Below are 23,796 nucleotides of genomic sequence, written 5' to 3' on the forward strand. Positions count from 1 at the left end.
ATAACTTTAAACTGTAACGGTCGCGTTGCCAACCAGCGCAGTGTGACCAGCATCCGCAATGGTTTTTGCATCTTTTTCGCACATTCCTCATAGCGGTACGCCCAGCTGGTCATTGTTTAATAACTTTTAAATGTTTGAAAATCAGTAACGTTTAATTACCTACCGCCGCGGGACTCGGGCGAGCACTGGGACTCCGTTGCCCTAATTGGCGCCGCAGTGAGTGCAGTATTTGCCTAGAGGGCAAAATAGAACATGTCACATGTCTGGTGCACTATTTGCAGCTCATAACTAATTCAAAATGCGTTTCGTGCGCCGGGGAAGTGTCCCCAAGATCGCCGCCGGATGCACTGTAGTATTAGTAATGGTTACCCTCTATGTACTAAACCTCGAGAGGGAGCTGGATAAAGACCTTAAAATGTATGTATAGTTGTGCGTCACGAGCACTTCGCGATATTGATTCTTGGATATTTACTCGTATAAATGTTTACTTGTATTTGCCTCTCTGATAAAGCGAAATTATCGAGCGCTCCATAAGATCGGCGGTAAATCGGGGCGAGTGCCGCCATCCCCATCTGCCCCTGGACAATCCGGACATCATGAAGTTCTACAAGCCGGTGCAGCGGATAGACTGCGGCGAGGGAATGGACTGGGTGATGTGCGAGGTTCGGCAGGATTCTCATTCTGCTAGAGGATCACTTTGTATAACCTCCGAATCTCCTACAGAAATCCATTTGCTTTGTACGCCCGGAGATCGCGTCCAGCCACGAGGACGTGACCTGCTCCTACACGGACATCATCCGAAAGTCAGACTACAAGGTGCGCTTCGGACGAACCCTGCGCATGAAGGAGCCTTATGTGCTGCAGGCCAGCGACTTTGTCAAGGTGGCCTGCCGGTCCTCTAGTGGCGAGAGCTGGTTTGGCATGGCCCATGGCATAAGGGATACGGTGCCTCGCCCCCCGGCTGCCAACTTCTCGCCCAACTTGGCTGTGCTGCCGCCCGAGGCTGTTGCCCAGGCTCAGCAGCAAATGCAGGACGTGCCCACGGCCTCCTTCTACAATGTTCTCATGTTCGGCTTCGATTCGCTGAGTCGCAATGCCTTCATGCGCAAGCTGCCCCGAACCTACGAGTATCTCACCCAACAGCTGGGCGCCACCGTCCTTAAGGGCTACAACATCGTGGGCGACGGGACTCCGCAGGCCTTGGTGCCCCTGCTTACGGGTTTCACCGAACTGGAGCTGCCGGAGACGAGGAAGCGGTTCTCCAGTGCGGGCAGCGTGGACTCGTATCCCATGATTTGGCAGGACTTTGCCCGCCTGGGCTACATGACCTCGTTTAATGAGGACCTGCCCAATGTGGGCACCTTCACCTACCGCATGACGGGGTTTGAGGCTCAGCCAGTGGACCACTACCTGCGCACCTACTACGTCCAGGCAGAGCACATGGCCGCCGAGAGCCAGCCCAACTGCATTGGCCACCAGCCGGACCATGTCACCATGCTTGAGTACACCAAAAACGTATGTGGCAGTCAAAATTCCGATAAAAATCTCTTGTATGATCATTTGCATTCCAGTTCATGCTGAAATATCGCGATGCCCCGCGCTTTGTGTTCAGCTTCCATGGCGGCCTGTCACACGATTCCATAAACCTGGTGGGAGCAGCGGATGATGATGTCCACGACTGGCTGGTGGCGCTCAAGGAACGTTCGCTGCTAGACGACACCATTTTGATCATGATGGCCGACCATGGCAATCGATTTGCCGAGGTGCGGGCCACTCTGCAGGGTAAACAGGAGGAGCGACTGCCGTTCTTTAGCTTCGCCTTTCCCGAGTCGTTTAAGAAGCGCTTTTCGCAGGAGTACAAGAACTTCCTGGCCAACGAGCACCACCTGACCACGCCATTCGACATACATGCCACACTGAAGCACATTATACGTAAGATTGAGGTGCTTTGACTTCTACAAGAGACTTATTTGTGTCCTCAAACAGAACTTCAAACCGCAAACGATCAGCTGGGCGATATCAACGACGTGAGAACTGATTCCAGCAAGCCCGGCATTCACATCTCGGAGCTGGCCCGGGGACGCGCCATGTCACTGCTGGACCCCATTCCCAGTAATCGATCCTGTGCGGAGGCCTACATAGAGCCACATTGGTGTGCCTGCCTGAACTGGCTGCCTTTGCAGTTAAACGACACCCGATACTCGGGCATCGTCCTCAAAGCTGCCCAAAGCATTGTCAATGCCATCAATTTGGCCACCGTGGAGCAACGCCAGCACTGTGCTCCCCTGCAGGTTTGTGATGAAGCTCATTAATCTTGATACCAACTATACAAAACAATCATTTACCTCCAGCTTCTACGAGTCAATTGGGCGCTGCGCCTGCAACCGCACAAGGCGCTGCTGCAATTCAAGACGAACAGCGACCGGGATGGCTTCCTGGCGGACATGACCGGACAAACGCTCGTCCGGGATGAGATGTACCAGCTGCAGGTGGTCACGTTGCCCGGCGAGGGGCTGTTCGAGGCGAGCGTGGCGTACAGCCTTCACACATTCAGTGCCACAACCAAACTCACGGATATTTCGCGTGTCAACAAGTACGGCAATCAGGCGCGGTGCATATACGACCGGGACCCCGAATTGCGGAAGTACTGCTACTGCCGCGACTAATTAGCGCACAAAAAACCTAGTCCAAATCACAGTACTGCTCTGCAATCAACTCGAATAGATTTTTGCACTGTTTTCGGTTCGTTGAACTCTCGTAGCCTGTAAGGCCATTTCCGCCACTAGATCCCAAAGAACATAGTCACTGTCTCTCTTAAGTTAAAAGATCTGCCTCAGTTTGTAATATACGTTCCTTTAATCAACAATAGTATTCTGGTAATAAAAATACTTTTTGTATAGATGATGAAAATAAAAATTGTCAACTCATGATGCTGTTTTTCCTCGACATTTCTCGGCCACATACAATTTTGAAGAGGCCAAAAAATGTCGTGGAACGACACTATGACTGGCTTAATTCAAATTGCTTAATTGTTATTGGGTATAATTGGTGTGCTTTATGCGACCTTAACTTAATATTAAGAAATTATGGCGACTTTATGTCAAAAAAAAACAGTCAGTTTAAACAAACTTCTTTGTATACTTACGACTACCAAGTAAATAGAGCATTGTTCGTCGTTCCATATATATCCTTATATATTTCAAGGCTGATAGTCCCTTTCTTAAGTCGGAACTTAATATTCCACTGCTGTTTAGAGCGCTAAGACAAGATTAACCATACTAACATACACTGTGCACATATTTTGGTTACATATCCCGCTTATCTTATGTAGGTTAACTATAATACTTGAGACTGTGATATATTGGGGCGAACTAAGGAGGAACTGAAAAGAAACCAGGGGTAAGTACGTAATGTCGTACAAAAGTGGTAATTTATTCGCAAGTTTAACACTAGTTTACAAACTTCGCCCTTTTGGTGAGCACTTTTAAAAACTTTAGTAAAAAATAGGGTCATCTGACTCTTATCTCTTAAGAGTTCAACTAGCGCAAACTAGACTTGGAAACGGGTTTTAAAAGGAGTACACTCTTGGTGTAAGCAAGTGTAACCATTAAAGTAAAATTATTTAATTTATGAGCGACCGTTAAAAATGCGAACAGTATTAAAATCATCGAGTTACAAACGAATAGGATTCCGAAACATATAAAATAGATCTTAAATCAAATGAGTCTCAAAAACTAAGGGGCGATTTCAGTACTTTCAAAAGCGAAATCGTTCGGGTCTTGTGTGCCCTTCGGGCTAACAACTTAGGATCTAGGCAAGGGGAATTGAGGCTGTGTGCGAGCCAAGTTAATTCGCATTTGGCTTACAACGTTAACTTTAAGCTTAATGATTTGGTTATGTGCATGAGGGGTTGTGCATCGTCTAGCTGTAGAGAGCCGGGCCGGTCGCGGGGGTCAGGGAGTGTCACGACACCGACGTGGCCAGAAACTCCTGCAGACGTTGCACGGTGCTGCGGTCCAGCTTGCACAGGTCGAAGTCGAACGTCTTGTGCGTGAGCTCGTAGCAGCCGGTGGCCGCGATCATCTCCACCACGTGCTGCAGCTCCTCGTTGTCCTGCAGCGTCATGATCTTGTGGTGCAGCTCCTGCAGCTCACTTAAATACTCCGTTGGCAGTTGCAGTTGTCCGGGCGTCGTCATATCAGCGGGCGAATGGCTGCTGTTGCTGTTGGCGTTGATATTGTTATTGTTTAAGCTAGCTGGCGTTACGGCGGCGGCATGATTGTTGCTGGGCGAAGACGATGGCGGTGGCAGGAACCCGGATCCGGCATTGGGCGCCGCGGCTCCTGACCCCGTGGAGTTGGTATCCCGGGCTGGACGCAACGACGGCGACTTGGATTTCTCGCGCGGTGCCTTGTTTTGATCCTTTTTGGAGGCCTTTACCGGGGGCTCTATAAAGCCACCGGCCGCTCCTCCACTGTTACTGTTCTGCGAGTTCCGCCGATTGCGCTTCTTTTCATCCTTTTCCGCCTTCTCCGATTTGTCCGTCTTGGCATCTGGAGTTTTTTCGGCTTTCTCCGACTTTTCACTGTTTTTATCGCTGTTCTTGTCGTTCTGCTTGGACTTGCCCTTGTGTTCCTTGCCGGCAGGCTTCGCCTCCTTGCCAGAACCCGCACTCCCCTTAGTTGGCTTTTGTTGGCTGCTGCTCCGGGCGGGTAAGTCCGGAAAGCTGCTGTTGGAGCTGTCAGAATGCTGGAGAGTGGCTGCCGCTGCTGCAGCCAAAGCGTTGGTGGCAGCCAGATCCGGCGCCGACTGGGCCGAGTCCACGTCGCTAAGATCCAGGTTGCTGGGAGCCTTGTTCTGACTCGCCTGCGGCTGTGACTGCTGCTGCTGTTTTCCCGTGTGCTTTGCATCGGCTTGCTTGTCGCCGGTCTCCCGCTGACGCTTCTCGTCCTTGCCGGAGGACTTCTCCTTTGACTTTTTGTGCTTGTCCTTCTTGCTACCACTACTGCTACTAACTGCCGGCTTGTCCGCCGCTCCTCCCTCGGTGGCTGGACTGGCGCCCGCTGTTTTGGGCGATGGCTCCGCGCCTGATTGCTTTTCTACACTGGGCACCGACTGCTTGTCTTTTTCTCTTTCCTTCGGCTTCTCCTTGTCGCGCTCCTTGTCCTTGTCCTTGTCGCGATCGCTGCGTTCCTTTTCCTTGTCCTTACTTTTGTCCTTCTTCTTGTGTTTGTGGGACTTCTTGGATTCAGCCGCACTGCCATTGCTCGTGCCCTTGTCCGCCTTGGGTTCTGTGGTCTTCTCGCTATGCTTACTCGTGCCCTCTTCCTTCTGCTTGCCGCTGTTGGAGACCACGCTGCTGCTGCTGTTGCTGCCCACGGATGTGGGCGTGGCCTTACCCGTACTGGCCCCTTGGGATTGCTGCAGCTGCTGGGCAGGTGGAGCGTTTCCGGCTGCCGGACTGTCACTCTGGCCTGAACGCTCCTCCTTGGGCATTCGCTTGTCTTTGCTCTCATCGCGCTGCTTTTCCTTGTCCCGGTCGCGCTCTTTGTCCTTGTCCTTCTTTTCCTTCTTGGACTTTTTACTGGAGCTGCGCTCCTTGTCCTTGGTATCGGACTTGCCCGACTTGTGCTCATCGCGCTCTTTGGAACGCGAAGCAGGTGCGGCCGCACTGGCAGTCGCATCATTTGCAGTCTTCTTGGGACTGGGCGCACCCATTTCGTTTGGCTTGCCAGGCTTGGGGCTCGCCGTGTGTTTAACCAGCGCCCCAGCGGCCACCGCAGCGGTAGACGCTGCTACTGTAAGCCCGCCGGCGGATGACGTGTTGCCTGAGCTTTGTTCGCGCTCACGATCTTTGTCGCGTGTCTTGTCCTTCTTCGATTTCTCCTTGTCCCGCTCATGCTTTCCGTCGCCGGACTTGCTAGACTTACGGTCCTTGTCGCGACCATGGCGATCCTTCTTGTCCTTTTCCCGCGGCTTGTCCCCACTGCTCGACTTGTCTCGATCCTTGTTTGTCTTCTCCCTGCCCTCGTGGGAGCTGCCCTTGCCGCTGACGGCCACGGTCTTGGTGTCTGGCGAGTGCTTGGAGGCGGGTACCAAGGCCAGGTTGTTCGTCGTGGCGCTGCCCTTTGTGATGGGCGGGCCAAAGAGGGCGGAGAAGGCATTGCTCTTGCCGGGATCCTCGTTGCGCGACTTGTGCTTCTTGCCGGTGCCGAGATCAACGTTCATCGAGATGGTGCCGGGCACGCCTTTGGCTTTGACCACAGCCATCTCACTGTTGGGCGGCGTTTCGCCGCTGCCAACACTGGGGGAAAGCGTTCGGGTGAGGCTGCTGGCACCGATGTTGGCCCCAAATACAGGGACTCCACCGCCGCGCATCATCTTCGCTCGGAACTCCTCCGACGGGGCTTCGAAGATGTGCGTCTTCACCTCGACGTGGTGCTGCGGCGGACCCGTGGACTGCAGCACCAGGTCGTACTGGTAGATAATGCGCTTGGGCTCGTCGCGGTTGCGGAAGTAGATCTCCACGGGCAGCAGAAAGCCGGCGTAGCCCGACTCCTGTATGGCATACGGCGGCTCCTTGACCACTGCAAATGGAAGGCATGATGTTAAAGGGATTCTCCAGGTTAGTAACTCCATACCCACATACCTCTTTTGGGCTTGAGGAACGATTCGTGCAGCACAAAGACCACCTTTTCGACGAAGGCACTGATGTCCGCCTTGTTGACGCCCTGCACGTAGATCTCCCAGTCGTGGGTGAACCCCTGCGGGGTCTTCTTGCTGCGCAGCTTCGACGTGTGGCCAATTTCGAATTGCACCTTGACCGCCATGCCTGTGGTAGGGCATCAAATTCCAGTGATTTCCTGTTTGAGAACGTATACCTTTCATTAGCGCGCCAAAAAACAAAGCTAGTCTGGCTCTAGACAATAGGAAGCTCGTTGTAAACTTAATGATTCATTTTGAGCGATGGCCAGGGGGCGGATTGAGGTGTTTGCCAATTATTGACTTCCTGCTTGGGCTTCAGGGTGCATGCGTGATGGCTAAGACGGCTCCTGTCGCAGGTCACGTCCTCCGGGCGATGGCCCCGCCTCGGAATCATGCCGGCCGGACTCGGGACCACCTCAACACCTGGCGCCCTCATCACAAGCCCCAAATTCCAGGGTTTTTTGTTATGATTTCCACGGGCAGGCAAAATGTTTTTGTTTGTGCCAATGTGTGCCACATTGTGCCCCTTTTGTGGTGCAAGCTTTCGCCGAGATCATGTTTTCCCCCGCCGATCCGCCCCTGGCATCTTCCTGTGTACTTACTATCGCGCCTTGTTGCATTCACATGGAGATGCACACAATTTTCGGGAAAACCACAAAAGCTCAGAGCTGGAATCGGCGGAAATTTTGGAAAAACACACAGAAAATAAAATCCAAAATGTTGTGGTTGCAATTGCGTGGGACCGTATTCGCATAGCCGTCGGTATATACCGAAACACGGTATTTCGAGCACGGTCACACGCAAACGTTAGGTGGTTGTCCTCGCTAAGTCAGTGAATAGTTTTGGTATTTCTATGGTATATACTAAAATATTAAAGATTATACGGTCTTATCAAAACGCTGGCCTGCTTAGCCGAGACACCCTCCTAAAATTGAGTGTGGCCGTGCTTTTGAGCATACTCACCAAATTCACCACGGCAGGTGAGTGCTGAATTTGAATTTGTCGCGAATTGTTCAACACTCTCGCGCTTCGATATCGATATCGGCTGAAAACAGCTGTCGTTGTTTTGGATTACGAGATAGTAAATAGAAAAATTGAAATTAAATTCTTGGCTGTGAACTCGTGCAAATATGGCGTTCCTACTGAGACAAGTGGTCAGGACGGGCCTGCAAAGGTAGGGTCAGCAAAGAACTTTACGTAACAGCCCCTGATATCATTGATTTTCCACAGGAATCTGCTCCTGATGCGGCACGCCTCCGCCTCCACATCCGCAAATCCCGAGCTGAGTGTCCAGGTGAGCGAGAGCTGCTTGAAGCGACTGCGTGAGATCTGCGTGGACGGGTCCTTCCTGCGGGTGACCGTCGAAGGAGGCGGCTGCTCCGGCTTCCAGTACAAGTTCGACTTGGACAAGCAGCTCAACGAAGATGACCGGGAGTTTGGCGAGGGTCAGGCCAAGGTGGTGATCGACACCGTCTCGCTGGAGTACTGCAGTGGCGCCACCGTGGACTACCACAGCGAGCTCATACGCGCCGGCTTCCGTATGGTGGCCAACCCGCTGGCGGAACAGGGCTGCTCCTGCGGCTCCTCCTTCTCAATCAAATTGTAGACTCTCGTTTAAACTTTAGAGAATTATTTAATACACACATAATGTTCAGTTATATACACGTCGAGGGCGGACAATAACAAAACAGGAAAGAGCGGGCGTTCCCGGTTAGTTATTTTACAAGAATATACAGTAAAGCAGCTGGGCGGGACTCGCTCCGCACTCCATGCTCATTTGCAGGCGGCCAGTTGGTCGCTCAAGCTGATGACCTGCTCCGTCAGCACGCTGATCTGCTCCTCGTAGTTAATACGCGTCGTGGTCTGCGGAAATTAAAGATGTTAATGGATTCCAAAGGGTATAAATGGGTAGAAAAACCCACCAACTCCTCTTCGAGCATTTGCAGGGCTCCCCCCAGGCTGGCCAGCTGCTCGTCCTTGGCCTTCAGTTCGTGCGTCGCGTTCTCCAGGCAGTTTTGCAGGTGCTGCACCTCCAGCTCGTACGATCGCAGCTTGGATTCCGCCTGCACTTTAAGTCGCATCAAATCCTCGAACTTCTTGCTGAACACACTGTAGATGAGCTGCTCCTTGGAGGGCGGCTCGGGGGGATCCTGCTGCGAGTCTCGCGCCCGATGGCTGCCCTTGGTCTCCGGCTCCGCCGGTCGAACAGTCACGCCCGCCGCCGCCGTGCTGCAGCTGCAGGTGCTGAGATCCTTGCTGGGGTTCGAGACAAATGCCTGGTGCAGCTTGGCCACCTCAAATTGGGCCCTCCAGTGCGCCGCCTCCTTTTCGAGGAGCGCAATTCGATCCTCGGAGGTGAGCTGGTTGCTGTTCGACTGCTGCTGGAGATTGTGGAGTGGAGTATTGTCGCTGCCGGTGGCGCTGAGGGCATCCTCACTGCCCAGCTGGAAACAGGTGAGTGAATTTCATAGAGTTTTAAATGGTAATTTAAGAGTTGTGTTCTTATACCATGCTGGCCGCGTCCACGAGCTTGGTTTCCAGCTCGCTGTTCCTGTGCTGCAGCGTTTCCACCTCCTTTCTGAGTCGTTTTTCGAGTTCATTTTGGTCGCCGATGCGCTTCTCCAGCTTTTGTTCCAGCGAGGCAATGCGTTCCGAGTGCAGCAAGAGATCCCGCTGTTTGTCGTCAATCTGTGGGTGGTCGATTAGAACATTTCTCATCCCACTTCCGCCGTCTAACCCCATTGCCTTACCAATGACGTTAGCTGCGCATTCTCCATGATTTTCTTCTGCAGTTCCTCGAAGATGAGTGCCTCTTGGGCGGCATCCCATGGAGCCTCCGCCTCCGGCCGGCTGTTGCCCTGCAATCCCCGCCTGCCACCCGGGTCCTTGTCCTTCTTCTTGGGCTGCTCGTGCACTGAGATTTCCTGTTGCAGCTGCGACACCCGGGACTCCAGCTGCTTGTTGCGAAAGCCCAGCGAGTCCACCTCCTGCTCCGTGCGCCGCAACGAGGTGGCGTACTGCTGCAGCTGCTCCCGCAGACTGGCCTCCTTGGACTGCTCCTCGAGCACCGCCTTCTTGAGCACCGTGGTCTGGGCCCTTAACTAATGGGGGTTTATTTGGGGGATTAATTGGATTAATGGGCGTTAACTGTTGCTGCTGATTCGGTCGGGGGAAAGCCGTGTACCTTTGAGTATTCTGTGGCCAGTTTCTGGTACTTGGCCTCCGGCACGGTGCCCTCCATGGCGACCGGTTTCTCTGCCATCCACGCAGGCCTTCTGCAGTCTGTGGTTTCCGGCGTTGGGGCTCCTCGCACGGTTTTCAGAATGTTTTAAACAAATTGACCAATAAATAAAGCTGGCATTGCAGTGTGCCGCCGCTTTTTTCGCTAAAAATACCGAAACGCTTAATTAAGCTGGCCGGAAATGGCTGTTTTTCTTCAGCTGGTCACACCAAACAGGTTAACTTTTTAACGGTCTATTTTGAATTGAGAAAATTCTGACAAAAAAAATAGAAAATTATTGCTAAAAGTTAAAAGTTATTTTAATATTCTAAAAATCATTAAACAAGTTAGAAAAAATGATTTGATGTATTTATACTTTAACACTTCCCACAAATAATATTTTGTCACTTTGAATAATGTTGTTTACAATCAATAAAGGTAAGAAAGTCTTTGCAGTCATGTAAAAAAAAAATACAAATTCACATGCTGAAACCCTTCATAAACAAATTAAAATACATGTACTTAATGGGTTGTAAATATTATATATGATGTATGACTAAGCTTACATTTGAACTCTCCAAAAAGAAACCGCAAATAAATAAATCAAAGTGTCATGTTTTATTCCTTTATTAACTATGTAGTAACATAAATTAGGCATTACCCAACAGGTAAGTGATAGCTGGAAGCTCTTAACTTAAGAATATGTTATCGAAGGGCACCTTCTCAAACAGTTTGTTCGACAGCTCTCGGAATATGATGCCAAAGCTCTTGGCATATCCCACCTTCAGCTCGTTGAACACCGTCTCCCAGTTCTCGTTGAGGAATCGATTCATGCCCTCTGACAGGGTTTTGTCGTTGAAAAGGTTCTCGAAGTTCATGTACACCCTCTTGGGATCGAATGACACCCGGTAATCCTTGAGGCGCATGTACTTGACGCCATCCTTCTCGAAGGGCTCGCCAATCAGGCGATGCTCGATCTTGGTGTTGATCAGCGTGACATTGGCCTTTCCATGACCCGTGATGGGCAGCAAAAGGATGCGGCCAGACATCTCGTAGTCGCCGATCATCTCAATACGGTCCGTTTGGCTATCACAGATAATCAAGTGCTTATCCAGGTCGGTTCTAAAAAAGGTAGTACATGTAGTTTAGAACTATTGTAGACCATTAGACCAGTAAATAATATTTAGGTCGAGATGTACTGAGTTATAACTTTATTTAACTCAAATAATAACGTAGGACTTCTATACAATATATTATGATAAGGTCAGTTACTATATAATTAATTGATCTAAATAAATATTTTTTCTTTTTTCTTACCTGTACCGCTGAATCTTGCTGGTGGAGATCATGTCGTGCACCTTCACATTCTTCAAGGCCTGGCGCAGATTTATTGGCGCATTGCCGGCGTCTATAACGAGTTTCTTCACGGTCAGCGGCTCGAGGGGTGGGATTCCGAACTCCTTGTTGCCTGCGGTGAACACGGAAGGGTTATTCCTTGGGTTCCTGCCAATTCAATGGGATTACTCACCAGCTTTCAGCTGCTGTATCGCCACATTGACCGCGTCCACCAGGCACTTGTCAAAGTTCGCATCCCGTTTGCACTTGGGAAAGCCTTCGGCTGCAAGGTGGAGACAGAAGTCGGTTAAGTCGCTTGGTCATGACATTGAAATCGCCATCTCGCGGATTGCGGAAGTTGCCCGGCCGAAAAGCAGCCTGCAATTGGGCCAGCATCCGCTGGCCGTCCACTTGGCCAGAGTTCGTTGGCCACCGAAACTTGTTTGTAAACAAAACAAAAGTGTCCACGAAAATCGAAGAGAGATAAATATAGGTATACTATACATATGAGAAAAAGAAGTGAGCTAGCATATTTTAGTGGCTCAATGTCAAGTTGAAGCGCACGCTGCCAGGGGCCACTTGTCATGAATACATTGAGAAGACAAAAGGCATTCATGACCTATGCCAACGGTTTCATTAATCAGCTACACCAGGAGAAAAAATTCCATGCCGCGCGGAATGTGCGAATTAATTAACACATCGAACGCGATCGATGGTTACATATGTCCTTCTCTGCGTTACTCGTAAATTTGTGTCACAAGCGGAAGTGTAAGTGTAAATGAATGTGGATCAGTGGACTGTCTGGACCGTCAAACTGGCCTGGACTGGCCAAGAGCAACCTGTTTGCAGACGATTGTTGCCAAATTGCATAACACACCTGGTTACAGTGGCCATTGGTTGGGGAAAACCCCTAATGCTGCCAAAAAGTGATCTTAATTGATCTTGACCATTTAGCAACACGCGAATCAAAAGCGTATAGTTTTATGGTCAGACTTTTTTACTACTCTCCTCAATTATTCTCGTGTATAATGGCAGACAACTGTGATCTTCGAACTGACTCATAATATTTTTAATTTCTGTTAATAATTACATCTTGGAAAATTAATGTGTCTCACGCCAATTCTGCTTTTTGCAATACACGGAAAATTTTGTGAATTATTTCGGAGGTTACAATTTTTGAAAGAAAATATACCGAATTAGGCTAACCATAAATGCAATCACTACTATAAATCAATAACCTTAACGTTCGGAATTTGTTTACCTCCTAACGTAACATGAGATTGCTTTTAAAAACAGCTTAAATTAGTAAAAATATTTCTTATCCCAAAAATGAAGCGGTACTTCTCGATGAGCCGGCGTGTCTATCCGCCGGTGTTCACTGTAGCGTCTGTAATGCCACTCCAATTTGCATGCCTGTCATCGCCATTTGAGAATCTTACAGAGCTCGACCTTCAGGTCTGCAGGCCAAGAGCCCAGTTCCAAAACGAATTAAAGAGCCATAAACAATATCGATCACGTTTTAACCATAAATGTGGTGGTTAACAAATGGATATGGCCGAAGCATAGCGCCTAAGCAAATACGATCGATCATTTTTTGCACTTTTGACTCGCCGCAGTAGTTGTATTATTTGGTTTTTGCTGATTATTTCTACATTTATTATTAGTACTTACGCAAATCTTGCGCAGCCGTTACAGTGAGTTCCTGCGCAACTGCAGCGATTAGCAGCAGCAGTATCGAGTATTTGGCCATATCTTGTCCGGACGGATGTACGAAATCGGATGCGAAATCGGCTGACCAAGGGGCTAACTCCAATTGACACTCGGCACAAAAAGATTCCACGCGCGCGCGATTTCCGTGTCGTTGGAGGTGACAGGTGGTTCTGACCGGAGACTTATCACTGTGTACACGGGATGCGACCGCCGATCGTCTTTTTATACCGAGCTTGAGCAGCGGCGCCGGCGCAGAAGTCAAGTCGGCTTTGCGAGCGTCCGACATCGGAAAGCTCCCGCGACGCGAAACCCATCGATTTTCAATCGCACCGAGCTTTGGCCCATAAAACGAGCCACCAGTGGCGAACCACTTTTGCTTTCCGGCTGGCCGCTTTTGGCCAGGCCAGGCCAGGCCAGGCCAGGCCAACCAACCCAGCACCACTGGCAGTGGCAGCCGAGTGACCAATGACCGAGCCACCCAGCAACCCCGAGTGGCCCTTTCGATTTTATTTTCCCCCTCGATCCAGTTCATTGAACTTCACCTGCTTATCAGCGTAATTGATGGCCCTAAGAAAGGCTGCACTATTCATGCTTCGCTGTCTTCGAGGAAGTCAAATAGATGCACTTAAGTCGGGCACTTCCACAAGTGCACAGGAACTAGTTTTTATTGGGCCAATATTTGGCAACATTTGTGTGCTGAAATCAGCGGCGAATTCTTGCCAAATGAGAAATCATTTTTGGGTTAAGCGGATTGGCTAATCCCATGGGCGGGCAGGCAGATTTAATTTATAGGTTGGACAAAGCAAATGGAATGGCAATTAAGGGAATTTCGTAAATAGAAATCTGTAGTTCTTATAATAATAGATTTCGGCTGGTAAAGTAAATTAGATATTTTTGTAATGGATTTGGAACACCAAGCTGCATCATCTTTAAGATCATTTATAATTAGCTTGTGAACTAAAATCTTTAAAAATCTTAATCGCTGGAGAAGTTAGTTTTATGAATATATTTTAGTATATATTATATACTTATTATATATATTTTAAATTCAATACTTTGGCATTTAAGGCATCTTATCTTGTTCAAAAAGTGGTAGAACAATCTGAAAATGATCTACCAATCTACTTTATTGATTACTTACAAATTCTTGCTTCTCACACTTGCATACTAACCTCTTTCAGTCTTTTACAACACTGCTCTTTGATTGTAATTCCCCACTTGACTTCGTGGGCCGAATTCAAGTTTGTTGCCTAAGTCTTTCGTTTGGCCAGCACATTCTTTTGTCCAACTGGGCTTCCACCTGCATGTGTGTGTGTGTGGACGGGGCTCTGCGAGCAAGTGTTTGGCCAAAAATAAGCGGCCCAAGGACCTCGACATGTGTCTATGGAAACTGTTGCAATTGTTGTTCAAATATAAACAAACGACATGCGAGTGCTTAGGCTAGCCGGCTAACGGTATAGGTGGTGTATACATGACGATTGCTGTCTGATGATACAGTACCAGGCCATAGGTGTGGAAACCGGTTGTCGCCTAGTCGTCTCCTAACATCCACTGGGCACGCCATCCGTTCGGGGAATAGAATTCTTCCAAAATAAAAGCGAAAAATATTATAATCGCTAGAAAAACTAAAGAAAAATGCATAAATGCTATTGCGGTGCCATGAGATCGGGGAATGCGCAGCATCAGCAACATTTCCCGCAAGACCATCATACGCAGCATCACCTACGTGGCGATCTCAGGTCGGTGACCTCATCCTCCAGACAAAGCCTGCGACCCACCCAGTTCATAAAGCGACCCAGCATCAAAGCCCAGCCCAAACTCGGCCTAGGACACTCCAGCACCGAGTTGGCTAATGACTTTAGTCGCCGGAACTCCAGCGCCACCGCCACCTCCACCTCGGTGAGTCACTGCTCCAGCTGCAGCTGCAGCTCCTCCCAGCAGCGGCAGCGGAGCAGGGCCAAGGTTTTGCGCTGGGGCTGGGAACGAACAGGAGGTGTTGACACCGCCAACAAAGGTGCCGGTTACAACGCCAACCACTATGAAAAGTACACGGACAATCGGCGGCTTTATGAGCAGAGCGCATGCGTCGCCAGTCGCCAGAGGAGCCAAGGTCAGGGTCAGGTTCACAGCGGCGACTCATCGCCATCACCACGCCCAGTTCAGTGGCCCGGCCAGCAGTCCGCGGATGAACTGCAGCAACTGCAGGCCCTGCAGCACTTCCGCCTGATGAATGCCAGCGAATGCTTCAGTGATGGCCGTCAGGATGAGCTGCGTCTGCAGCAGGCCTACGATAAACTAAGTGTGAGCAGCCAGGACAAGTGGAACAAGGATCGGGCCAATGAGAGCAGGCAGCAGGCGATCAGCGGGAGCAGCAGCACCACTCCCTATGCCCTGAGGCAGAAATTGCTCCAGCTGAGGCTGCAGGCGGAGGAGAGGCTGGGCAGGGGCACGGGCGCCAGGTGCGCGCCTTTGGGAAAGAGCTGTGCCTTGAGATACAATTGATATAAACATGTATAAATTAGTGCATTATAATATTACAAAATAAAAACAAATATTTAAAAGAATCCTTATAGATTTCCAAGACAATCGTATCACCAAACAAATTTAAACCACAGTTTCATTTTTATTGCTAGTATGTATTTCGTTTTTCCTTTTAATAAAACAGTGCTATTTTGTTACAAGTGCTTCGTCATTGTGTTCTTTTGTTTAATTTGTTTTTGTTTTTTTTTTCTTTTATCTTTTTTATCCCATTTTTTAATTAATTTTTATCTCATGTTTAGCAATTTACGCCTTGAATGCATTGTTTATTCACCCCTTTGTCTTTTCTAATTTCCTCCTTGAAGTCAATTACATTTGGTTTTTAAGATATTACGTTATAGATTCTTATGACTTGTGTCTGGGGGTTTGAAAACAGCCGATGTCGTACTGGATCGCGATATTACAAGTACATATATAGTCGTAAATATACGTTGAATTCATTACAACATTGAACAGAGTACTAGAGTGTGAAATAGACGAGGACTCGTATTTTTGCTTTGTTTTCCATAGGTTACGCGATTGTTGTTAGTAGGTTGTTGGTTGGTTGTCGGGCGGGGATTGGATTATACAAACGAAACCATTTTGGGTTTGGGTGAGTTGCGTCCGGCTGCATCGCTCCGGATCGCTGCCTGCCTGGGCATAATACTTGTAATTGAATGTGGCGGCCTTTAGCACTAGAATGTACTCGTATAGTCGTAGAATGCAAAATACACAGAGTATGCTATATGCAAGTACATGTACGAACGATAACCGTGTCTGTTTGTATTTGTTGCGCTGCTGCTTACAAATATTTTATTACTTGTATATTTTTGTTTCAATTTCCTTCTCTCGTGTGAATTTCGCATGCATTTAATGGGCCTGGGTCTGCTTTCCTTTCGAGTGGGGGACTTAAAGGGGAGGAAACATTATCTGCCTTGTCGCTGACATCAGCAGGGAGCACACAGTGCCGCTCAAAAGCATCCGCCTTCATTAACGTAGCTCTTTAACTCTGGGTTTTGTATATAAACAATCTTTTTTTTTGGGTTTTCTTAAAATCTTGGTTTCTTCAATGATGTGTGCGTGTTTGTTTGTAAGCGGTGTGTGTGTGTGTAACGCAAAGAGTTAAGAAAATATTCACAATATTTGTTTATTTTAATATTTTTGGTGTAAACAATTCAAACTTATGTAGCTTGCAACTAAAATTGCTTTCCTCATTTTTAAAACTAAGTAAACATGTATCGATGTAAAATTTCTATGACAATATTACAAAAATAAATCGTGCTTCGAGTACATATGTAATATGTAGTTAGCTCAACTCACATTTAAAAGCATTCTCGTACAGTGTAATTAACGTAAAAGTTAACATTTTTACCATTTGCTAAGGTTCTTTTAGACAAGCAAAAATAGGAGAGGAAGAACGGAAGAGGTGGTTGAAAACCATTGCCAAAGTGCCGCCGCAAGAGGCTCAAATAAAATGCTGTGCGAGATAGAAATGCAAATTAAAATACAACCGGTGCGTGCACTTTTCGTACCTACTGTACGGGTGTTCTAAGCATGTGTGTGAGTGTGGTGTGTGGGCTTTGCGCCAGGAAAAACTATAACAAAATTAATACATTAGGAGATAAGATATTCTTGCTTATGCAGTGTCTTACACTACCATTAGTTTGAACTAAAGTGTCTCGATTTGTGTTTTCTTTTTCTGGATTCATTTTGTTTTCCCTTTTTGTTTTGTTTGGTTTTTTCTCAAATGAAAAATAGGCTAATTTGTGTAGATTCATATACCCCTTATAACGTTGCTCACGATTCGATTACACGTATTCGATAAAAACAAACTCTCTGCGCCTTCCGTTGAATGTGGACACGGATACTCCTTTCCATTTTCCCTATTTTTGCGTGGGGTATGTGGCCGTTTGTAGTTGCTGTGTGCTTTGTTCGAGGTGTGCAGCGTTTATTTTTTCTTGTTTTTATTGTTGGCGCCACGCGGCGGTGTCAAAGGACGTCCTGAGCTGCCAAAGTTGGGATAAACAAATCGTCGCTTGTCGGCGGGTTTCAATATCTGGAAGGAGCACATCAATGTGTCGTCCACGGACATCATGGCACCTGCAAATCGTAATCGATAGTGATTAATCATTTTCAGCGGGGGCGAGTGACATTATGGACAGTTCTATTCTCGGTATTGATTTTTGATTATTTTGAAATGCGCATTTTCCGAGTGGAAATTAAATCTGGTTGCCGGCATTCATTTGCCGGCGGCAGGTTATCGGTTAAATCAATGATTACGAGGCATTCTCCAAATAAACATTATCTCCGACTAAAGTCCGCGGATAATGATCACTTACCCGCATTGTCAAACTCCCCGCAATAGTTGGGCGCCGAGAAGAGCGTGACCAGCTGACGTTTGGCAAAGAACTCGTAACCGTCCTCCACCACCTGATGGGCCCGGCAGATCAGGTCAAATTCGTGCTTCTGTAAAAATTTACCCACAACCTGAAAGAGGAAGGAATATGAGAATTTGTTGGGGTAGTTCGGTAATTTCAAGGACCCACCTCTGCTCCAAATGTGAAGCTTACACCGCGATCGTTCTCGCCCCAGCCCATGGTGTCCTTATCCGGATCGGACCACAGCAGATCGCACAGCAGGCCCTGATCGGGCACGTCTGTGGGGCGCATGATGCGCCGTATCTGCTCCATGGACGACAGATCCGGACTCAGGCCGCCGTGGCAGCAAAAGATCTTCTCGTCCACAATGGCGGCCACTGGCAGGCAGTTGAAGCAGTCCGTGAACGTTTTCCACAGCTTGATGGTGTAGCGACGTTTGCATTCGTCATAGAACCTGGCAATTAAGTGCAATTAGTTGAGTAATATTATGGATTATTGGCGTAGAACGTGGCATTTATTTTGATCTATGTGGGGCTCGGAATGTGAGCCAATATATCAAGAAAATTTATGAGTTGTAAAATAAAAACAATAAAAAAGAATACATTTTAGTATGTAATTCTAAAGGTTTTAAATGAAAACATGGTTTTGTTCGATGGAAAATTTCAGAGCTTCTATTGCAAAAGTGTTTATTTCTTTATAGTAACTTAATCTGATTCTGGTGTTATGCATTACAATTTGTAGACAGGCAAATAACAGCAGCCTATTATCTCAGAGGGAAACGGAAGCTTTTCCCAGGAATAGTGGAAAATTTGTGTAATAGATCGGAACTCATTGCTTAGGTAATATGGCTACCTAACTTTATTCCCCTATTGGACACCATACTCACCCGTAGATGCGGTTGATGCTGGCGCACTCGTGGTTGCCGCGCAGCAAGAAGAAGTTCTCCGCGTACTTGATCTTGTAGGCCAGCAGCAGGCATATCGTCTCCAGGGACTGCTTCCCGCGGTCCACGTAGTCGCCCAGGAACAGGTAGTTCGACTCGGGCGGAAAGCCGCCGTACTCGAACAGACGCAAGAGGTCGTAGTATTGTCCGTGTATATCGCCGCAGATCTTCAGCGGTGCCTCCAGCTCCAGGAGGATGGGCTGTGACAGGAATATCTCGCGGGATTTGAGGCACAGGCTGCGGATCTCGCTCTCTGATAGCTGCACATTCTTGCCCGGTCGAGCACCGCGCACTGAAAGTGAGCAAAAACAGGGAAATCGAGGGGAGGCGATAAGAATGGGTGGTGTGAGACAGGTGGAAAAGGGGGAGGCAGAGTCGCGAGGCAAGAGTTGGAGCACCACCTACCCTCCAGCAGACGCGAGATAATGCTGTCGATGTTCATGATATCCGACATCTTGTGTGGCCCGCTTGCTCCGCTGCCCGAATTTCGCCTATCCGCCGACTTGTGCAACTGCTATTTGCCCGTAACCCGTGTATTTTCGGTATACGTTCGTTATGTATGTTATTTCATCGATGGGCACGGGCTGCGTGCGCCTGTGTGTGTCTGCGCCCTGTCCGTGTGCGGATGGAAACTCGCGTCGACGGTTCTCGTCCCTTCGCTCCGCCGGATGCGCGGATTCACTGCCTCGGATGCTGGCCCCTCTGCGGTTGGCTGCTTTCAATCGTTGCGATCCTCGCCAGCTGGCCTTTTATTGCATTTATTGCACTTTATACTCGCGACGTACTACAAAATTTTCTCCACCGTCGTAGGGTTATCAGGGGGATAGAGGGGGCGCCAGTGTGACCGAGTCGGGGGAAAATACCACAATTACTATTTAAAATATACCGAAAGTATTCTCAACGGTCACAGTGAACAAAATTGATGTTATCATGAACTCACGACATTTTTGCATTCCACTTTTTGAAAACTAATAATGTTACGATGTTAGCCCTTGCAAAGATTCAAAATTTGCGAAAAACTTCAGTTTTTGAATCAGCCAGAAAATAAAAAAATAAATTATTATACGAATAATCAGCGTGTTACCTGTCCAAAACGGCGCGTCCTTAACAATTTTTGACCAAAATAGGCCGAGAAATATGTCCGCTTTTCACCAAAACACGAAGGTTATAATTTTCAACAAAAAAAATCGATATTTTGGGCAAAACAAAAACAGTAATGGTCCAAAATCGGAATGTTATACCTTGCCGAACTCGTAATCAAAATTGCAATCAATTGGCATTCACACCAAAAAAATTTAATTTTTGGCCATTTTTCGCAAAAAAACGCTTGCAAAAAAGTCAAAATTTGCGAAAATTTCAAGTTCTTTGAATTAGCTAGAAAATAATCGCGATCAATTATCCAGCGTGTAAGCAGTCCAAAACGGTGTGTCTTTTATGTATCGAACCATATTTGACCAAGTTACACCAAAAAACGTCAAAGAAAAATGTCGAGTATAAGTTAAAAAACGAAGGTTATAATTTTCCACAAAAAAATCGATATTTTGGGCAAAACAAAAAAAGTAATGGTCCAAAATCAAAATGTCATACCTTGCCGAACTCGTAATCAAATTTGCAATCAATTGACATTCACACCAAAAAAATTTTATTTTTGGCCATTTTTCGCAAAAAAAAGATGCAACAAAGTCAAAATTTGCGAAAATTTCAAGTTCTTTGAATTAGCTAGAAAATAATTGCGATCAATTATACACCGTGCTAGCAGTCCGAAACGGTGCGTCTTTTATGTATCGGACCATTTTTGCCCAAGTTACACCAAAAAACGTCAAAGAAAAATGTCGAGTATAAGCTAAAAAGCGAAGGTTATAATTTCTAGCTAAAAAATCCCTATTTTGGGCAAATCAAAAAAAGTTATGATCCAAAATGGTAAAAAAATAAAAAACGAAGGATATAATTTTCCCACCTAAAATAGTCAAAATTGAGGAACATTTTCAGTTCTTCGGATCAGCCAGAAAATTACTCCGATGAATTATCCAGCTTGTTAGCTGCCTCAGTCCTAACAAAATAATAATTTACAAAACTTATGTAGTATTTTCGAAGTCTATTCATTTAAAGTTATCATTGCTGTCATTGAAGCTCTTCCCGCCGTCTGTTGTATTGAACATAACCCGCTTCCGGGGCAGCGGAACGGGCCGGGTGCTTAAGGCCGACTTGGAAGCTCCTCGGACAGTAGCCGCTGGTTTGACCAGAATCTCCTCCAGACGGGCCTTGAAATCCCTACTAAGTGGCCGAAGTGGAGGACTGGAGCTTCGTGACTGCTGCCCGCTGGTCTCCGATTGCTCTTCATCTTGTTCCTCGTCTTGCGAGCTGACTATATCCTCCTCTGACTTCGCAGAGCTGACTGACCTTTGCATCCTATTCTTAGGCACCTCCATGGGCTTCAGGGGACTCTTGTGCTTGAGGAGCCCCTCAGCATGTTCGGAGAACTTGGTGGAGCAGAGCTTCTCCACGAATTTCCGGATGCGATTTCGTGTGGCATAGAAGTGGGGATATCGCTGGAGGGTATTTTACATTAATATAAAAATATGAATTATGCTTGGGGATTAACTAACTTACCAATTTCAGTTTGTTGCGGTGCTCGGCCAGCTCTGAGTTGACTCTTTTTAAAGAGTTGTGGGAAATACCCTTGGATTTCATATCGAATCCGTAGGGCAACAACTTCCGGCTTACCATTTTTCGGGCATCTTTGCGGGTAAGAGGCTTCTGTGGGCTTCTGAAAAACAGGTGTTATTAGAATTTAAGACTTCAATTGCGTAAAAATAGGCCACCCACTTGATGATCCTCGCAGGTGGCTTTATCCCTTTTGGCTTTGGATCGTTCCTGGGTGCCTCCGACTCGGAGGTGGAGACCTCAGTGCCCTCCTCCTCTGTCAGGCTCTGCTCCTCGGAATTTTCCATCTCCTCCTGGCTGAGACTCTCGCTAATGTCTGTGGTTTCCCTAGTTTCTGGTTTGTTAGACACTGCGGGTTCCTTAGGGGATTTCGTATAGGTAGGATTGCTGCCCGAACTTCCGGCACTTGGCTGTTCCTTCTCCAAGACATGGACTTGTACCTGCGTCACCTGCTGGGCGAACGGCTTTTCTGGAGTTTTTCGCGGAGCCTCCTCAATGGAAAAGGTGTCATCGTCCCGTTTCTCTTTGAGGAACTCGCTCTCCACTTGCTTTCGGATGCGGTCAATGTTGGTTTCCTCTTTGCGGGCTACTACTACTGGCTTGGGTATTTTCGATGCAGCTGGCAAGGAAAGCTGGACAGGATCAGGCTGCTTCTTCTGTAAACTTAGCTCCTTGAGCTCCCGCTCGAGGGCCTCTAGTTTCTCATTGTAGCCCATTTCCAGGTGGTACACCACCTCTTCCAGCTTGTGGGCACTGATCTTGCCAATCTCTGCTACTTTTTCGGTTAGGATGCGTTCCAGATCCTCCAGACAGGGCGTGGCAACGCGATCTTCTAGAGGAGGCGTGGTTGCCGAGGCTTGCTTGCTCTGCTCCAGGGCTCGGCTCAGACCCTCCAACCTCTTGTTGATGTCCTGAAATGATATTATTTAGGGGTTTAAGTAATACAATTTGAAGGACTAGCTAATCATACCTGTATAAACTGCTCGTTGCTCTGCTTGAGCTGCACTTGCCACTCCTCAAAGTTGCTGAGTCGCTCTGCCAATCCCGTCAGCTGCTCCTTCCGTTCGCTGTCCTCACTCCGCCGCGCCTGTCCGCTATCCTCGTCCTTGTCCTTGTCCCTTGGCTCCGCCAGATTGCTCTGAATGCCCACGGTGCGCTGTTCCTGGCGAGGACTCATCCTCTTCGATCCCGTGCTCCGCTCCTTGATGTTCTTCTCCGCCGCATTCAGTCGCTCCTTCAACTGCTTGATCTCCAGCTCCATTTTGATGGTATTGATCAGGTGCACATCGGTGTCCTTATCCCTCTCCTTATCCTTTCCCGTGCCGGATGCCAGACTGGGAGGAGTGGCCACGCGGTGCTTTCGACCAATGTGTACATTCAAGGCCTCATTGCTGATAAAGTTCTTGGGACACAGATGGCAGGGATAGACCACCTCGCGGATGGCCTCGATCTGAGTGATCCTTTTGTGCAGCTGGACCACCTCGTTGTTGGATTCGCTCAGCGATTTCCGGAGTGTGGCAATCTCCTCCTGCGCCGCCGAATGTGCCTCCTTCAAGTCCGTGACGCATTCGTCCAGGTAAGTGCGACAGCAGATCAGGTACTGAATGGCATACTGGGACATCACAAAGTACTTGGCTATGCCACTGTCCAGGATGTGGGTTTCCAGAACAGTGCCCAGTGGAGCCTCTGAAAGGTGGGGCAACGCCTTGTCCACCAGCTCGAAGTTTTGCTCCCTGAGAATCCTCTCCGTTTCGTAAGATCCTGGCCGGGAAGAACTCTCTATACATTTTACGAAATTGATATTTTTTACTAAGTCTTACCCATTAGCCTCCAATCCAGTGGCCCATCGCGATACTGCCTCAGTTTGAAGCCCGTTTCTCGCACCATCTGCGGATACTTGCCCTTGAAGCCCATTTCTCTGAATCACCCACAAAAGTTCAACAAAAATCGAAAGTTTGTTTACTTCTTCTTCGCCTTCTTTGTTTTGCTTCTGTTCTTTGCCAAAGTTCAGTTTCTACTGGTTTTTGCATTTGTTTTCCCCTGCTTTCGTTTTTTCGTTGCCAAAGTAACTAGGTTGTCAGGACGACAGGTTCAAAATTGGTAATACGTCTGGATTGTGGTTCTTGACTTGGCTAAGAAGGGGGATGTTCTGGCTTGGGGAGTTAATTTTAGGGTTGTATAACACTCTGTGTATAACAGAATATTCAAAAAATGTTTGTTATTATAAAAAAATATATAAAAAAATTAACAAAAATCAAATAATTGTTATAAAATGTATGCTTAAAATCTTTTCGAAATTGGCTAAAATTTGTTACTGGAAAATA

General features: G+C 47.8%; 8 protein-coding genes across 9 annotated transcripts; 3 read left to right on the plus strand and 5 right to left on the minus strand.

Annotated features, from left to right (window-relative positions):
- The first annotated feature begins 72 nt into the window (after window positions 1–72).
- On the plus strand, window positions 73–3,021 carry LOC108026291 (uncharacterized). Its single transcript, XM_017097157.3, has 7 exons — window positions 73–216; window positions 282–417; window positions 512–662; window positions 724–1,515; window positions 1,572–1,932; window positions 1,987–2,291; window positions 2,352–3,021. The coding sequence occupies exons 2-7, from the start codon at window positions 299–301 to the stop codon at window positions 2,664–2,666; spliced, it is 2,043 nt and encodes a 680-aa protein (XP_016952646.1). The 5' UTR covers window positions 73–216; window positions 282–298; the 3' UTR covers window positions 2,667–3,021.
- Window positions 3,022–3,404: 383 nt separating this feature from the next.
- LOC108026290 (protein ENL) lies at window positions 3,405–7,452 on the minus strand. The gene is made up of 3 exons (XM_017097156.3): window positions 7,308–7,452; window positions 6,650–6,863; window positions 3,405–6,587 (listed from the first exon to the last, which is right to left on the minus strand). Exons 2-3 carry the CDS (start codon window positions 6,828–6,830, stop codon window positions 3,964–3,966), a joined length of 2,805 nt encoding a protein of 934 aa, XP_016952645.1. The 5' UTR covers window positions 6,831–6,863; window positions 7,308–7,452; the 3' UTR covers window positions 3,405–3,963.
- Window positions 7,453–7,732: 280 nt separating this feature from the next.
- On the plus strand, window positions 7,733–8,363 carry LOC108026451 (iron-sulfur cluster assembly 2 homolog, mitochondrial). The gene is made up of 2 exons (XM_017097390.2): window positions 7,733–7,879; window positions 7,936–8,363. Exons 1-2 carry the CDS (start codon window positions 7,836–7,838, stop codon window positions 8,309–8,311), a joined length of 420 nt encoding a protein of 139 aa, XP_016952879.1. The 5' UTR covers window positions 7,733–7,835; the 3' UTR covers window positions 8,312–8,363.
- On the minus strand, window positions 8,319–10,091 carry LOC108026450 (protein phosphatase 1 regulatory subunit 21). Its single transcript, XM_017097389.3, has 5 exons — window positions 9,890–10,091; window positions 9,456–9,806; window positions 9,214–9,393; window positions 8,628–9,149; window positions 8,319–8,568 (listed from the first exon to the last, which is right to left on the minus strand). The coding sequence occupies exons 1-5, from the start codon at window positions 9,965–9,967 to the stop codon at window positions 8,479–8,481; spliced, it is 1,221 nt and encodes a 406-aa protein (XP_016952878.2). The 5' UTR covers window positions 9,968–10,091; the 3' UTR covers window positions 8,319–8,478.
- Window positions 10,092–10,524: 433 nt separating this feature from the next.
- Window positions 10,525–13,151, minus strand: LOC108026022 (protein takeout). The gene is made up of 4 exons (XM_017096714.3): window positions 12,932–13,151; window positions 11,454–11,543; window positions 11,243–11,393; window positions 10,525–11,047 (listed from the first exon to the last, which is right to left on the minus strand). Exons 1-4 carry the CDS (start codon window positions 13,008–13,010, stop codon window positions 10,615–10,617), a joined length of 753 nt encoding a protein of 250 aa, XP_016952203.1. The 5' UTR covers window positions 13,011–13,151; the 3' UTR covers window positions 10,525–10,614.
- A 1,207-nt stretch (window positions 13,152–14,358) lies between these two features.
- Window positions 14,359–15,509, plus strand: LOC108026114 (uncharacterized). Its single transcript, XM_017096814.3, has one exon. The coding sequence runs from the start codon at window positions 14,606–14,608 to the stop codon at window positions 15,470–15,472; it is 867 nt and encodes a 288-aa protein (XP_016952303.1). The 5' UTR covers window positions 14,359–14,605; the 3' UTR covers window positions 15,473–15,509.
- A 1,100-nt stretch (window positions 15,510–16,609) lies between these two features.
- LOC108026319 (serine/threonine-protein phosphatase alpha-1 isoform) lies at window positions 16,610–19,635 on the minus strand. Of its 2 annotated transcripts, XR_007764535.1 has the most exons (6): window positions 19,214–19,635; window positions 18,752–19,100; window positions 18,034–18,319; window positions 17,827–17,974; window positions 17,145–17,587; window positions 16,610–17,082 (listed from the first exon to the last, which is right to left on the minus strand). XR_007764535.1 is itself a non-coding variant. In XM_017097208.3 (5 exons), the coding sequence occupies exons 1-5, from the start codon at window positions 19,260–19,262 to the stop codon at window positions 17,436–17,438; spliced, it is 984 nt and encodes a 327-aa protein (XP_016952697.1). In that variant the 5' UTR covers window positions 19,263–19,635; the 3' UTR covers window positions 16,610–17,435. The 2 variants fall into 2 exon arrangements, 1 of the variants encoding a protein (XP_016952697.1); XM_017097208.3 differs by having other exon boundaries at window positions 16,610–17,587.
- A 1,261-nt stretch (window positions 19,636–20,896) lies between these two features.
- On the minus strand, window positions 20,897–23,453 carry LOC108025973 (cilium assembly protein DZIP1L). The gene is made up of 5 exons (XM_017096666.3): window positions 23,293–23,453; window positions 22,443–23,233; window positions 21,635–22,383; window positions 21,419–21,575; window positions 20,897–21,357 (listed from the first exon to the last, which is right to left on the minus strand). Exons 1-5 carry the CDS (start codon window positions 23,384–23,386, stop codon window positions 20,908–20,910), a joined length of 2,241 nt encoding a protein of 746 aa, XP_016952155.3. The 5' UTR covers window positions 23,387–23,453; the 3' UTR covers window positions 20,897–20,907.
- Between the last annotated feature and the right edge of the window lie 343 nt (window positions 23,454–23,796).

This window comes from Drosophila biarmipes, chromosome 3R, assembly GCF_025231255.1.
Source record: "Drosophila biarmipes strain raj3 chromosome 3R, RU_DBia_V1.1, whole genome shotgun sequence".
NCBI classification, from domain to species: domain Eukaryota; kingdom Metazoa; phylum Arthropoda; class Insecta; order Diptera; family Drosophilidae; genus Drosophila; species Drosophila biarmipes.